At 46.4% G+C, this 15,539-nt stretch overlaps 1 protein-coding gene across 4 annotated transcripts in view; it reads right to left on the bottom strand.

Moving 5' to 3' along the window:
- CLCN3 (chloride voltage-gated channel 3) overlaps positions 1-15,539 on the bottom strand; it is a 1,376,048-nt gene that overhangs the window by 264,481 nt on the left and 1,096,028 nt on the right. For all 4 annotated transcript variants that reach the window (XM_069631401.1, XM_069631403.1, XM_069631402.1 and 1 more), the window contains one exon: positions 10,066-10,611. In XM_069631401.1, the coding sequence (XP_069487502.1) occupies positions 10,066-10,611 (546 nt within the window). The remainder of the gene's footprint in view (positions 1-10,065; positions 10,612-15,539) is intronic.

The following is a 15,539-nucleotide window of genomic DNA, read 5'->3' as shown; positions in this document are numbered from 1 at the left end:
CTGGCATAAAGGCAAACAGTTGTAATCCTATGACACTGGGTGACAGCTTGATGTTGAGGAAAAAAAATGCAGTTTAACAAAGCAACTTATGTTTTATGTGACCAATAAGCAGTCCGCATGGAAATGGAATAGACAGTTTATTCTTTTTTTCAGATTACATTTTGTAATTAAAGGTAGACATTAAGTAGCCAACTGAGCAGTGTGAGGTTTTCATTTAGGAAGGAGGTTAACCAGCACCCCTGCCCACCGCCAACACATTAATCTGAGGTGAACTTGGCCCTTGAAATCAATTCACAAGTGGAGAAAATAGGCACATCCAGCAAGGAGGCCCGCGGGGCAGTCCCAGCCAGTGTATTATCCACCTCCATTCACCCAGGATTTTGCCCTCAAACTAGCATGCTTTCTTGCATAGTATATTTTTTTCATATATTTTCATTAGGAAATGGTAAACGGTCACTGCTGTTTCCCCAAGTTTAAATCACACACGTAAGCATTTGTAACATGGTCTTTGAAAACAGAAACTACACATTGCAGTCAGTCTAATGAAAAAAAACATACCTTACGTGCTCATTCTTGAGTGCTCAGATCAAAATACATTTTTAAAATGGTTACAAAAATGAAGACACATCGGCACTGATCATGGGGTCTGTCGAAGCGACCGTATAATCCTCTGCCTAATAAAGCTGAAGTTTACTTTTAAGAATAACCATGCTTGCATACCGTGCATTCATGCGTTTTCATATTTTTTGAAAGAGGCTTGTTAAACACAAATGCTGCCTTCCCTATGTTTTGCAATACCACACTTCAGCATTCAGTGACATGGTAAAATGCAAAACTGCAAGTCTGCCTTTCTTCTCCTTTTGGGAATTAAAATCAATCGGCTTAACACGACAGTGGCAAAAACCAGAGCAGCCCCCACACTTAGCATATGGCTTTTAGATCAATTAGGTACCCTACCTCTCAACTCCCCTCCAACTCCCTAAACTTACAAGTCACTTGGAAGATTACAATTATGTTTAACAGCCTGGTCTGAGTGCCCCACCTTGCCTGCAGTCCCAGGCACAGTGTAAACACTTTCAACACCCATCTTCTAAGCTCTCATTAGCCGACCATTAAAGGACTGAAATTCTTGTCGCAGTTACTGCAATTGAGTGGTTTTCCATTGCAAATTGCGATGCAATACCACTTATTTTATGCACACAGGAAGTGGAGTGGTTTCACGCCGACCTTCACATTCTGCGACCTGATGATAAATTCACATACATACATACATACATCAGTATGAATGTCACATTTGGCAGCCGAGATAGAGGTACACACTGCAACCTCTATGATGAAATAATGTGATATTGAAGCTCTCCTTCATACAAATGTGCCAAACTATGTCCAATGGTATCTCCAAAATTAAGATTTATTTTTAAATGCCCTTCATGGTAACACGTTTTTTCGGCAACACAAACAAAGTGCCTTTTTCAAACCAGGGCTGTTGGATATGTTGACAAATTAAACAGAATGCGTTATCAAGTGCACAAACTATAGTCAAAAGATCAATAATAAACATTGAGCAATGATTTCCACATTTTGCCAACAAAAGTATTGTACATGTCACAAATTTTGTAAATAGACAGAGAAGACTAGGGGTGGGTAAAGGGGAGGATATTTAAGGTAGAGAGTATGCACAGAAAGAAAGACAAATGGAAATAAAAAATAATAATGAATGAACATCATGATTATAACTGATAGTTGCTGTTAACACATTTTGCACTTATATTTCTAAGCTATTGCCATATTCTGAAACTCATATTGGAAATGGTAGATTACAAAATGTCTCAAACTGCTACCTTGAAGGGGCAAACATCATTGTCATGAATTGGCAGGACTATTTAAGCATGGCACATCAACACCTATCGACCCCGGATTGTTACGAAAAGATACAATTCAATCCACATACAAATATTGTCTCTGAATTACAGCAAATGATCAACCACTGGCACCAACAAGGCAACATAACAGATGAATAGAGAAAATACCTGTTAATTCAACATCCACGAATGCCAACGATTTATTTTTTGCCAAAGGAGCACAAAACTTACCAACACATACCAGAAGGAAGGCCAATTGTCAGTGGCAATGGAGGAGCAACTGAAAACATATCCAAGTACATCGATAACCTTCTTAGTCCAGAAGTACTCAAACTCAAGGCTTATTTGAAAGACACTACCCTTCAATATCTTCAATATCACTCTTATTTTATGCCTTGCGAAGGCATCTTTGCGCTGAGAGCTACAAGCATGAGGGCACGGAGAGGCTTAGGGAAACATCAGAGTCAAAAAGATAGGTCTGAAGAGCCTTCCGAAAGGCAAAGTGATTAGACAGTGACTTCAGGGTCAGTGGAAGACTGTTCCACAGTTGAGTCACTGCAACAGAGAAAGCACGTCCTCCCAGTCGCGCACGACGAAAGGAGGGCACCATGAGTAGACCAGCTGAGGCTGAGCGCAGCGAGCAGTTAGGAACGTACCGCTCAAATTTAACACAAAGATACTCGGCTCCATGGCCATGAAGAGCCCGGTGATCAATGCGCAGCGCCTTGAATTGAACTTTCTGTGCCACCGGGATCCAATGGAGAGAACGGAGTACAAGGGATATGTGGTACCCATAAGGAGTACCCGTAGCCAGCCTGGCTGCCAGTTTCGGGAGGCGCTGTAATCTGCCAATCAGCACTTTAGGCTGCGTGAGGTACAAAGAATTACAGTAGTCCAACCTGCTGAGAATCATTGCTGCTACAACAGGTGGACGCAGCAGGGAAGGGATCAAGTGGAGCACGTTCCTAAGAATTTTCAACTGGAAATGCCCTTGTTGACATACCGAGGAGACTTGGGGGCCCAGAGACAAGTTGGCTGACATAATGACACCAAGATTTTTTTACCTTAGTGGAAGAAGCCGGAAGTGGGCCCAGGGACGAGGGCCAGAAGGAAGAAATCCATAGTGAGGGATTTGGGGCGGGGGGGGGGGGGGTGAAACACCAGCACCTCGGTTTTATCCCCATTCAGTTTCAGCCAATTTTGCTCCATCCACGGCGATCGGGCACTCATGCAGGCGAGCCGACACCTCAGCCTGATCCAGATCTAGGCGGATCAGAATCTGGGTGTCGTCCGCATATGAATAGCACCTGATGCCATAGGAGCGGATGAGGCAAATCAGCAGAAAGATGTAGGTATTAAAAAGAATAGGGGACAAAGCAGAACCCTGAGGTACACCACAGCAGAGATGTGTAGAGAGAAAGGGGGGGCTCGAGGCACCGATCTGGCCCAGGCGGGTAAGCAAGGTAGCATGATCCAAAGTGTCGAATGCGGCTGAAAGATTTAAAAGAATCAGGGCGCCGACACTCCCCCCATCCACCAGCCAGGCCATGCCATCCTGAACGGAGACAAGAACACTTTCCGTCCCACTACCAGGGCGAAAACCAGACTGGGCAGGTCAAGCATCATGGACCACTCAACAGAGGAGACACCAGTGATTCAAGCAGTTTCATAAGACAAGGTAAGAGAGAAATGGGGCGGAAGCTAGGCGGAAGAGAAGGATCGAGAGATGGCGTCTTCAGAAGAGGGATAACAAGGGCAGCCTTAAGCGCCGATGGGATTAATCCCCTCTGGCAGGAGAGAGTGACAGCAGTGGTGATTTCACCTAAGAAATTGACCGATAGCTGTTTCATCACTGTCAAAGGGAGTGGATCGGAAAGGGCACAGGATTTAATCCCTAGCAGTGCTTTAGAGACCATATCTTCTGAGAAAGTCGGAGAATGAGACCACAAGGGCCTAATCAATATCTGGAAGAATGGTCAGATTGCCTGATAGTGAGGTATGAGCCCCAGAGGCGAGACTTCCTGCAGTATTAGCATGGATCGTTTTAACTTTAGTAATAAAGAAATCCGGCAGCTCCTAAGTGGGTCTGATCGTGGGGGTACATTTGATAGATGAGGACAGAGAATTAATTACAGAAAAGAGATTCTAAGGTTGATTTACGGCAGTTTCAATCCGTTCAGCAAAATAGAGCTTTTTCGCAGCGAGAATGGCCGCGGATTTAGAAAGACCGGCCCGAAAGCGCTGCTTGTCACTAGCGTCATAGCCCAGGCGCCATTTGCGCTCTAGTTGTTTCACCCCTAGACGCAATGATCTCAGTTGATCAGTAAACCAAGGCTCAGAGGGAAGTCTACAAGGTTGAAAATGGTGCAGAGGGGCAGCCTCGTTGGCGGCATTCAGAAGCAAGGTGGTAAGTAAAGACATAGGAGGAGGGGAGGCCAGGGACAATTTTTCCTTAACGGAGCCAGCCATAGCCTGAAGGTTGGCGGAGCGCCAACATCGCCGCAAAATGCGCTCAGGGAGGACCTTAGGTATACTATGGTTGCTAGGCAGAGTACATTTTATCAAATAATGGTCAGTCCAGACCATAGGTTCGGCAGAAAGAAAGGACAGGAAGGTTTTGCTGGCATACACACCATCCAGCGTATTGCCTAGCTTATGGGTAGGCCCAGTAACCTGCTGCGGAAGATCCAGATCTAATAGGCTGTCATAGAAAAGATCCAGGGCTGTGGATCTGGGAGGGTTGAATTTAAGATTGAAGTCACCAAGAATGATCAGGTTGGCAAATTTCCCCTGCAAGCTGGCTATAAAATCAACCAGTGGTTCCAACAGGCCGCCATAGGCGCCAGGACGGTAATAATCAGTATATGGTAGGAAAGAGAGGGAGAAACAATACATCTCACTAATAAAGATTTGAAATTGAGACTGTGAGAACAACATAGTTGAGAGCATTGTAAGTCAATTTTAAAGATAATGGCAATCCCACCCCCATGGTTAGGGGCAGGACTGTCAAGATGGATAATGCTATAGCCTACCGGGATGGTCTGAGCCAGAACCGGGGCAGAGCACTCTTGTAGCCAGGTTTCTGTGAGGACTAGCATAACAGGGCAGCGGTCATTAAGTCGAAATGATACTTCAGCTGCGTGAGCTATGATGGAGCAAGTGTTTAATAGTGTCAGAGACAGCTCCGTAGTACGTGGCTCTGTGGCTGGCAACTGTTGACTATTGGGCAGGGGAGCCGGGCTCTGTGTCATTGTCCATCCAGCAGAAAGGCGTATGTGAGGAATACATGAGGGGGCCAGAGCCAGCAACTTATCCCTAGAATAGTGCAACAGACCGGACGGGCACAGACAGGCTTGCCTTAAGCGTGCCTTCGGAAAGCCCGCTGCGCCCATCCGCTGTGCGGGCGGTTGCCTATGCACATTTAGTATAGGTGTGCCGAGGGGAGAGAGCAATAAGCCTGCCCCTCGGAGACACAGAAAGAGGACTGGCCAGGAATGCGGCGAGTGAAGGTAATTAAAAGTGCTCAAAGAGCACACAACGTTATCAGCAAACCATACAATTTAAAAGCAGTGCCAAAATTATTTCCCAGCCCAGAGTGGCTTTATACTGGCAGCTCCCTACGAGCAACCTCACCTCTCACGGGGCGGCAAACAAAGCCTCTAAGATATACACGTCTGCCGAGGGGAAGAGAGCAATAAGCCCGCCCTTTGGAGACATGGAAAGAGGGCTGGCCGATAATGCGGCGAGTGAAGAAAGGTAATTAAAAGTGCTCTGACAGAAAGAAGCCCTTGCTCCCAGCCTTGTGCTGTTTATGCCGGTGCTGACTTGGAGACCAGTCCGGTTGTCTTGACCTCCGTTCCTGCAATCCCCAGAACCCTCCGAAGGCCCACCCCTTGTCGCAACACTGATGCGTCTGGCTGTACGTCTTGGGCTTCGTGAGGATATATAAGGATTTTGCAGACTGGGAACTGTTTTTCTTCTTATCTAGCTCATCGGTGATGGAATGAAAAAAGTTGCCACCCTCGAATAGAAGGTCCAATAGGCGTTCCTGGACATCCGGGTTGAATTTTGTAGCCTGTAGCCAGGCCGTCCTCCTCATGTCCGTGACGATGCAGATGGCATGGCCTGAGGTGTCTATATGCGCAACAGCGGACTCCATGATGTCCTGAGCCACCTCTTTAGCTTCTGCCAGCCCCGCCTTGAAACATGCCTGACTGTGCACCCACCGGATGTTCCGCAAGGAACTTGGCTATTCCCCGCCAAAACGTCTGATTAACGGCTGCGAGCATAGCTTCTGCATTAGATTGACGAAGGTGCAGTGAGGAATTGGAATAGACCTTTCCATATGCCTCCAAGATCTTTTCCTCCTTGCCTAGAAGCCGCGAAGATGAGGTAGCCGAGGACGACTGAGGCTTGGAGTAGAGTGAGGCCGCTGCAATCACCGAAGAGTGTGGTTGAGGGTGCGCCGACAGCAAGAGTGGATCCCCTCCAATTGCCTGTGCTTGGCGTCGAGGAGCTGGTTGGTAGGCTGCGCCGAATGGGGTTTAAGCCATACCTTTTCGGCCAAGGCGACAACGTCCTTCTGCATCAGGATCCCCGTTCTAGCCGCGGGGCGTTGAGTGAGGATCTCGGCCAGGAACCCCGCCTCCGGTAGTTCCACCACCGGTTGTGGAAGCCCCAGATATTCGGCCAAACCTGTGAGTCGTTCATGGAAGGCCTTGGCTGAAGATGGCATGTCAGGATCCTCCTCATCAGTGTCAACTAGGGTGTCCGGCTGGTCCGCAGCAGGTGGAGGAGTGCCGGGCGCCGAGGGCTGAGGTGTAGATACCGGAGCCAGAGGCTGCTGTGGAACCGCCTGAACTGTGGGAGGTACGGAAGCCAGATTCAAGGGACCCAGCATGGGCAGCTGGGGCTGTGCGAGGGCCTGTGGCACTGGAGCCCTAGGAGGAATGACTGGAGGCGCAAGAGGCGGGACTGGAGGCAGCGTGTCCCTGATCACATCCTGAATGATGGCTCCCATTTGGGTGGACCTCATAAGTGTGAGGAACTTTTCAAAGAACCTGTCTTCACAGACCGGTGGGGTGGCAGGTGGAGTGGACGTAGTAGCAGTAGACTGCTGAGGCCTGTGCATACTCTGCCTTGCTGGCTGCGGGGTGTATCTGACCGGCGACGCTGAAGGATAATCTGTAGGCTACGTACCTGGCGAAGACCAGTCCCACCTGGACACTCGTTATTCTATCTGCTGCCCAAATGGTGGGGGTGGTGTCGGACGAATAGCCATTTGTCGGGCTGCATGCCACGTGCCTGCGTCGTGGTGCTTGCCGCGCTGGGACCGGCCTCCTCCTGAACTCTTGGCAGCAGAGTTTAAGGAGTACCCTGCACCTCAGCACAGGGCCTGGTAGGCATATTGCCCTCGGCTGTGTCACCGGTAGTGCTGCGTACAGGCGCCCCTCTGACATTTGTCCAGTAGTAGGGCGTAGCCCCTCGGGTGGACACCCGGTAAAAGTACCTTGCAGGCCCTCAGCGACCCCCTCGGCCTGGCGGCCAGTAGCAGAAGCAGCCTCGGTACCGGTGCTGGTTTCAGAACCTGGACGGTCCTCCCCAGTCGGACGAGTCCTTGGGAAGGAGTCGCCCTTGCGGGGTGAAGATGAAAAAAGTGGCCCTACCTTGGGCCTTCACTTGTGCTTGACGAAGTCCTTCAAGTCCTCTGGAAGCGATCCTTCGAAGAGCTCTCACCACCGAGCTAACGTGTTCTTCAGAGCGCGTGGTGAAGCGGTACAACCCTCCCAGCCGTGATCGGGGGCAAGGCAGCAGAGGCAGAGAGCGTGGGGGTCGGACATAGGGAAGAGCCCCTCGCAGGCTGGACACCTGCTGAAGCCCGCTGATGTTGTCATGCGCCGGAGAGGAGCGTGGCACCAGAGGACTGAGTACCTGATTAAAGACCAAAAGACAGTATCCAGGGTAGAGCGCGTGGAATTACAAGGCCGAAGCCAAACTCAGGAGTGCTGGTGAAAGCAGTCTGCGTGGAAAAGAGGGCTGAGGAGTGGCGCCGGTGGGCGGATTCAAGGGAGCACATGCTCCCAGGGCCACGCCCCTACGTGCCTCTAAATTTAAAGGGGAAGAAGACTTTTTCTGCTGAAAAATGTTCCGTCTCCCGTCCCTAGCGAGGGACGCCGATACAGTATGGAGGAAAGGGGACGGGACGTAGGAGTAAAACTCATATGGGCAGGAGAGTAGCCAAGAGTTTCATGGGAGTCACTGACACTCCCCTGGCATATGGGTGGGCTGGGAGTTCCAGACATTGAAAAATGTTACCATGTTGCCTAGGCCAATCACATCACGGCCTGGTATGGTCAGGCACACTATGCACAACAGGTTGCAATAAAGAGCATTCATTGCACTACTTAGCTTAGCGGGTGCTCTGGCAGGAATGCCTTACAATGCAAGAAACACTATCCATACAGTAAGTATGGACATTAAATTCCCTTCACATTCTTACTAGCAAGTGTAAGGAATCAAGAGTAAGAGTCAGACACAGTATCAGGTTTCGGGTTTGAAATAGTACTTTTATTGTCAAAATAATAAGAGGGGTTGGAGAAATCCTACCTGTCCCTAGGTCTAGGAGGGCCTTCCCTGTCTCAACAAAGTTAATGACAGACTATTTAAGTAGTACCGAAGGGGAGGATTTTGATAAAATGTGATGCAAATTGTCCATTTTGAAGAATATTTATTCCGTAACACTGGTCAAATCTACTAGCTGCATGGTGCAGTAACTTATCAAACTGGCCCACAAGGGTAGTAAAAGTGGCCCACTTTGACCAAACTGGCCCACACTAGCATTTCACATTTCTTGGTTCGGGCATCGCCCAATAGCCAGTTCGAGCCTGAGTATTTCCTAAGACCCAACACCTGATGAGAACTCTTATGGGGAGCCTGCTTAGTACTGGAAGTTTAGCCGATCTCACGCTCTACTCTCTAAAGCCTTCCCTTCAAAGGCAGAAAAAACACAAACCGAATAGCTTGTTAATCGAACTAGGCCAAAGGCAGTGATTTAAGGGCTTGGGATCACCTAAAAGAGAAACTGTTTCCTGGGGTCCCAACCAAATCCTGTTAATTGTACTCATACATACAATCACTTAAAATAGCCCCAGTGAAGAGTCTTCATTCCTCAACCGAAATGGTTCAGGAGACATGAATAAAGCGTCCTTACCTAAAGTGAACTATATTGGAGTAATTATAGGAACTTTAAGACTGTTGCCCACTTAGTACAAATTCACAAGGGTTCAAGTTAAAGCCTAAAGAGCTCTGAGCCTCCTAGTTGTGCTTTCCTCTAATTTTGAGGATTTATAGGACTCTAGAACCCTGACCTGCTTAGTACAGCACACCTTGATACCTCAGTCATACTATAGCCAGTCTGAGTTAAATACCCCCGACTCTCTGTCACCAAAGACCTGCCAGGGGCTCTACCTTGTCTAGCTCATAGGAAGACTCCCACTTTGGTGCTTACTTCTGAGAGTTTTGATCCACACAATCCAGCTGGTCCACAATTCTATTCTCAGTGTCCCTCCCCTCTTCTGGAATGTGTGAGTCACAGGAACTCCCTCAATGGGGAAGACCTACTCCTGGGACATGTTTTTAAGTTTTCCCTTACCTGTCTACTCACTGCAGTCTCCAGTCACCATCTCCTCAGAGGCCAACTGTCAAATGTATACTACCAAATCTGTCAGTCTATCATTGGTCCTGCCAACTTTCCATTTACGTACTAGAAACCAACCCTCCCCTGCCACAACCACAGGACCCCACACAAAACCCTATAGTGCAGTATTCCCCACACATAGCAGCCCAGGCAGGTTGTCCTATGACAGTACAGATCTGATGTCATTTGTAAAGACCTGTGAAGGCAGGAACAGTTAATGGTTCCTCTCCAGCCAGTCTACACCTCACCCTTCTTTTGAGACTATGTAATGACAAAACACAGGTTGTTGCCAGCCCCAGAATAACATGGGAACAAGGGGCAGGGAACGGAGGTGGCTACAACGAAGTCTATAATTGTCATGAAAAACACTTGTGCTCCTCTTGCCTTATCCAATCTGTAAAGTCCATACCTTAGAAAACATTACATTACTGCTGCCTTACACAACTTTGCTAAATACCCCAAAACAGCGTAATACAACCACACGCATTTCCATAAGAAGAACCTTACCTTAATGCCAAAGGTGAAGACTGTCATGACGATTTTAAAAACAAGTGCCAAGCAGAGCTGCCAGATGGCAGAGTAGACACCATTGCCTGCTGGACGATCCGGGATGTCATCTACTATTTTGGTGCCGTTCATGTCGTTTCTATAGTCGCACAGTGAGGAGGATTCCAGAGGCCCACAGTCTGTGAAGAGTTCTTTGATGAGTTCACTTGTGTTCAGTCTGGTGTATGGATTGGGAAAGGCAATGATGGCAGTGATTGCTGCCACAATGATGACTTCCAGCACAGGGTACTTCCCAAACCGTGTAGTTTTACGCCGCCGACACCAAGCAATATTTGCACGAATAAAAAAGGCTCCCCACAGTCCACCAAACACTCCCAAGAGGATGAAGGGCAGCAGTTCAAAAAGGTACCACGGTGTATGATATTCCACATAGAAGAGGACTAAACGGCTGTTTCCAAAAGGATTGATGGATCTTAGAACAAACGCAGCAACAAGGGCTGCAAAAAATGACCGCCACAGGGTCTTCAGTGGAAAATAATAGCTGACCTACAAATAAAACAAATATTACTAGTTAGGAGTATGAAAACTGCATACATCAACTAATAACAAGCTTCCTATAATGGGGAATAAAAAGGTACTTTCACACAAATAAATGAATATGTTGAAATGTACCAATCAATGCAAGTGACCAAAACAAACACTCCAGAAAATGCATTGCCTACATACTGACTCTGTGCCCATTCCTATTGCAATCCTTCCACACCTTTTAATACTCGTTGACCAATGACTACACTACTGCAAACCACTAGTTTTAGACAGCCAAACTATAGGTGCTATTCAATCTATCAAGCACACTGCTACCCTTGTCATTTACCATTCCGCTTGCTTCAACATTCAAGCAGCCATTCCGCTTGCTTGCTTCAACATTCAAGCAGCCATCGCACTCACTTCCACTACTTTGCCCATCTGTGACTGCCACTTGGCAGTTACATCAACTGTAGACCAGTAGGTCACCTATGAATCCGCCAACCTACAACAGTAGTAAAACTGATGAAAAGAGAGTAGCAATGCATGGGTAGGCGTTTGTGGACATGGTTGGGAAGAATATGTCTCGTGACTAAGAGATAGAGTCATAACCAATATTAAATTCCTTGTTGAGGAGATAAGAGTTCCAAAAACTAAACTCAATGTGGTTCAGGGGACAGTATAACAAATGCAAACTGATGTGATATTGCATAGGTGATGGGGGAGTGAAAGAAGGTGCAGAAGTGTGAAGGAATTGGCAAAGTGGCCATCCAGCAGGCATGTAGTTGCTGATCAAAAGGAACATGTGGGGAATTTAGAAGGAAAGCAAAAGCCATCAGCAAAGCGATGCAATAATATATTCATTCACAATCTCACAGAACAGCAACACTCATAACGAGATCTACGATACGTATAATGCTAGTGAATTTTGCAGAAACCCATAGCAACCTGAGCACATGCACAGGGTATTATGAATAATACAGAAATAAATGCCTGAGCTGTAAATATCAATCAAGTGTAGAGGTGCTGAAATAAAAACAGGTATGGACAGTCTAGGTTCAGCCAGGAAAATAAAAAGCAATCATTATTACATGTTCTCATAGAAACTTTTTGAAGATAATAGAACTGTAGGTGACGGGGCAAAACAGCCCATGTCTAGTTGTGTCAAGTGTATCGATATTGGATGAACCATTTTCTAAACCTATGTGTTTGACTATCACCATATTAATAGAAAGTCAACCATAAATCTCTGTTCAGCCTCCAGGACACAGGTTGAAATCTTGGTAGGGGTGACTCAGGTAATCATCCTTCTGTGATGAAGAAATGGCGTACTATTAAAAAGGGGGTGAGAACGCCTAACATTATAGCACAAAAGAGTGATTGAGCAGTAAATACAAATGAGATCAATATTATGTGCCAGTGCTGCTTTCAGAATCACCGACATGTGAGGTTTCCCACACAATCAAATTATCATTAATAAATCCAAAATATAGTTGCAGATCTTACTCCTCCTTACAGAATAGTCTTCCGTCAGTAGAAACCTGGATGTCCGCTAATACTCTTTAGTATAACCTATTTCCAAAAAGGAGGTTTTATATTAGAGATTTACAAACCTTGTGGAAACTTTAAATATTGCTTATCAAATACTGCTGAAACGTTCATCTGATCAAGCATAACTATTACATTGCACATCCCTGTGTTCTTTCTCAATTCTGAAATGGTCTTTAATCTCAATGATAGTTAGGAGGCTGGTAAACCCATGGACATCTGTGACTTCTTCCTATTTCCCCTTCTCTAGATATTCCAGAGGCCGACATCACAGTTGCTTCCATTTCACCCTTTGCAGTGTGCATATCTTTTTCTGCAATATCATGACCAGGTGGAAATGCAGTTTGCAAGGCATATAAGACCACCATTCTTTGGTGCATCAATTGATGGCATTTTCTTCTTAAAGATCTGCAGTCTGTTAATGGCAAGTAGTTTCCGGATCCTGTGGCAAGTGAATAGATGGGAAAGTCAATCCAACTTCTTCCATGCTGTGCCTTAGAATACGCCTTTCCCCACATGCAACATATGGCTGCAATTCCAGTGACGTACTCAGAGAAAGGTTTCCATCTGATACTGAACTTATAAGAGATGGGCCATGAAGGAAATCCCTTTTAGCTTATGAAGGCAGATTATTTCATGCCTCAATGATTTCTGGTGGTGTTTTAGCTGTAGGAGTGTGGAAGGAGGAGAGTGACACACAGGTGGCAGATGGTTGCTCAAGACTTTTTTTGGCAGAAAATAAAGAAAAAGCCCTACCTGACATTATTACTAAGAAGTGTTTCCCTGCCTCAACTCAATACTAAGGATGTGTCAGAATGTCCAAAATCAAAAGTCTACCCTCTTGCGTCAAAACCCAATTCCTTCCCTTACATTTCTATTTTAACTAAACGTTTAGGGAGTCTTCTTACCGCAGACAAATGGTTGCCTTCTCTGGACCGGACTACCATGCCAGTAGTCTAAAGGGACTATTTCCTGAGGGAGAGACACCCTACCTGGGGTGCGGTTCTTTTTAAATGCAGCACATGAAGTTCCAGACTAAAAAAAGTATCAATTCAAAATAAAGCAAAGTTCTGACTCAAAACCTTGGTGCCAAGAGAATGCCTACCTTCCATTTGTCTTTCCCAGGCTTCTCGCAATGCCAAGAGAAGCACTCCCTTCTCTTTGCCTGTCTCAAACTAAAATTAAAGGAATTGTAAGAATGTCCATCAACTTAAAGTTCCACCGTTGTATGTCAAATCCTACTCTAACCCTCGCACTATAACTAAAGGATAAACTAACGGACAGTTCCTTCAGAAGAATGGCGCCCATCTCCTGCTTCTTGAACAGTGTCCAACAAATGTTCTCTTTCTTTCAACAGTATGTACCGGCGGAATGACTCCCTTCACCTGGCTGACGAGCTTCATCCAGTCTTCATGCAATGTCCAGGAGAATGATTCCCTTCCCCTGGTATAAACATATGCAGAATGCATAATTATAATGCATAATGCAGAAAAGTCTCCGTAGATAAAACACTGTCGGAGCTTCCGGGGATAAATCCAGTTTGGTCTGGATTTACCAAACAAGGCAGATAGATAAGATTTTGGCGAGAATCTTTGTGTCAGTGTTGATCAATGTTAACGGTCTGTACAAGGCCATTTCAGACACAGGTATGTTCGGTTTTAGTAGTACAGTAATTATGGCCTCAGAAAGTGTGGGTGGTAATTGACCTGCCTGCAGGGACTCCTCCCATACCATCAGCAGTTTAGGTGCTAGGATTTGTCGGAGTTCCTTCTATAGTTCAATTCCTATCCCATTCGGGCCTGGGCCTTCCCGGACAAAAGAGCCATTATTGCATCTATAACTTCGACTGTGTGCGGTCGGTTGAGTATTGATTGTGTTTCTGGAGGTAGGGATGGGAGAGGAATCTCATCTAAATAACATGACACGTCTGCGTCGGTGCACCCATCAGCATTAGCGTATAGGGTTTTATAGTATTGGTGAAACTCGCCATTTATCACTTTGTGTCTAGTAAACATGTTGCCTGTTTGCCCCTTAATCGCGGTGATGTGATGTATTGTGTTCCTTTCTATGGCCAGATCACACACGCCGGGAAGTGGCTTCGTCATATCGCCGTGCCTGGCTGGGCTGGTTCATCAGGCGGACCTCGCTGTCCACCAGTTCTCTAAATTTCAGCAGGTTCCCTTTAATAAGTCCCAACAGTGCTCTGTTATGTGTTATGGCGTATTCATTTTAGAGTTGCCTCAAGTCTATTTCTACCCTTCCTAGTTCTCTTCTCGTTTCTTTCAGGCTTCCACTGGTCATTGATGAAATCCCCTCCCACTCAGCCATACCTTAAATGTTTCCCAGACAGAGTAATGGGGTACGGATCCTTCGTTTCTCTGGAAGAAGCCTTCAACTCCGTCCCGTAGTGTCTCAAGAAATATTGGATTAAGTAAGCATGAGGGTGGCATTCTCCACGGGTTGGGAGGGTGCACCAGGACCTTCCCATAGTATCAACAATGAGACCGGTGAGTGATCGGAAATGGTTCTGGCATATATCATGCATTCCTGCACGCATGGCATCAGTCCCACAGAGACCAATCAATAATCCATTCCGGACTGAGGATCATGGACCAACGAATAATAGGTATATTTGTGTAATTTAGAGTTACTGTATCTCCATGCATCTACCAATTCAATTTTCTGCATAATTTGCCTTACAGTGTGACCCGCATTTGTCAGGTCTCGCTGAGTATCTCTCGAGCGGTCCATTAGACAGTCCAGGATTGTATTAAAGTCTCCTACCCATATAATCAGGGAGCGGTGTCCCGTAATTGGGATCTCCATTATCTGCCCATAAAACTCAGGGCCATCAAGATTGGGCCATATGTGTGACTAGTAGTGTATCTCAGTGGTCAAAGTGTCCGAAAAGAAGTAGTGGAACTATGTTCCCTGCTGGGCTGGCCTCGCTCCCCACAAAACCCATTGATATGCCCCGGCCATGTGCAATACAAACCCCCAAACAAACGTGTCTGCTGTTAAGGGAACCTTCTTCCGAAACTTTTATTTTAAAGGGAAACCATTCTGGAATGGTTTCTTTTTAACATTTTGTATTTTATTTATTTGTTTGTAAGGCACACCAGGCCCAAGGGCATCAAAGTATAGGAACAATAAAACGTAATTAAAAAAATTATAGGAGCATCGCTCCCAACTGATCCCGCCCACTTCGACCACTGGTGTATCTACACCGGATATCTTTCCCCATATGATCACATATCTCCCTTGTGGATCTATGCGACGCCTGCTTTCCTGAAAACACAATAAACAATGTATCAGTCATCACCACCCTGGCCTGACTTGAATAATCAGTGTAGCCCCATTGGTTTCCCCAACTGGATCCAAATCCCTTATTGAGTGCCCCT

Source organism: Ambystoma mexicanum, chromosome 6q, assembly GCF_040938575.1.
Source record: "Ambystoma mexicanum isolate Mex_15411 chromosome 6q, UKY_AmexF1_1, whole genome shotgun sequence".
NCBI lineage: Eukaryota > Metazoa > Chordata > Amphibia > Caudata > Ambystomatidae > Ambystoma > Ambystoma mexicanum.
The sequence above is the reverse complement of the archived record's forward strand: the minus strand, read 5'-3'. Positions and strand labels throughout refer to the sequence as shown.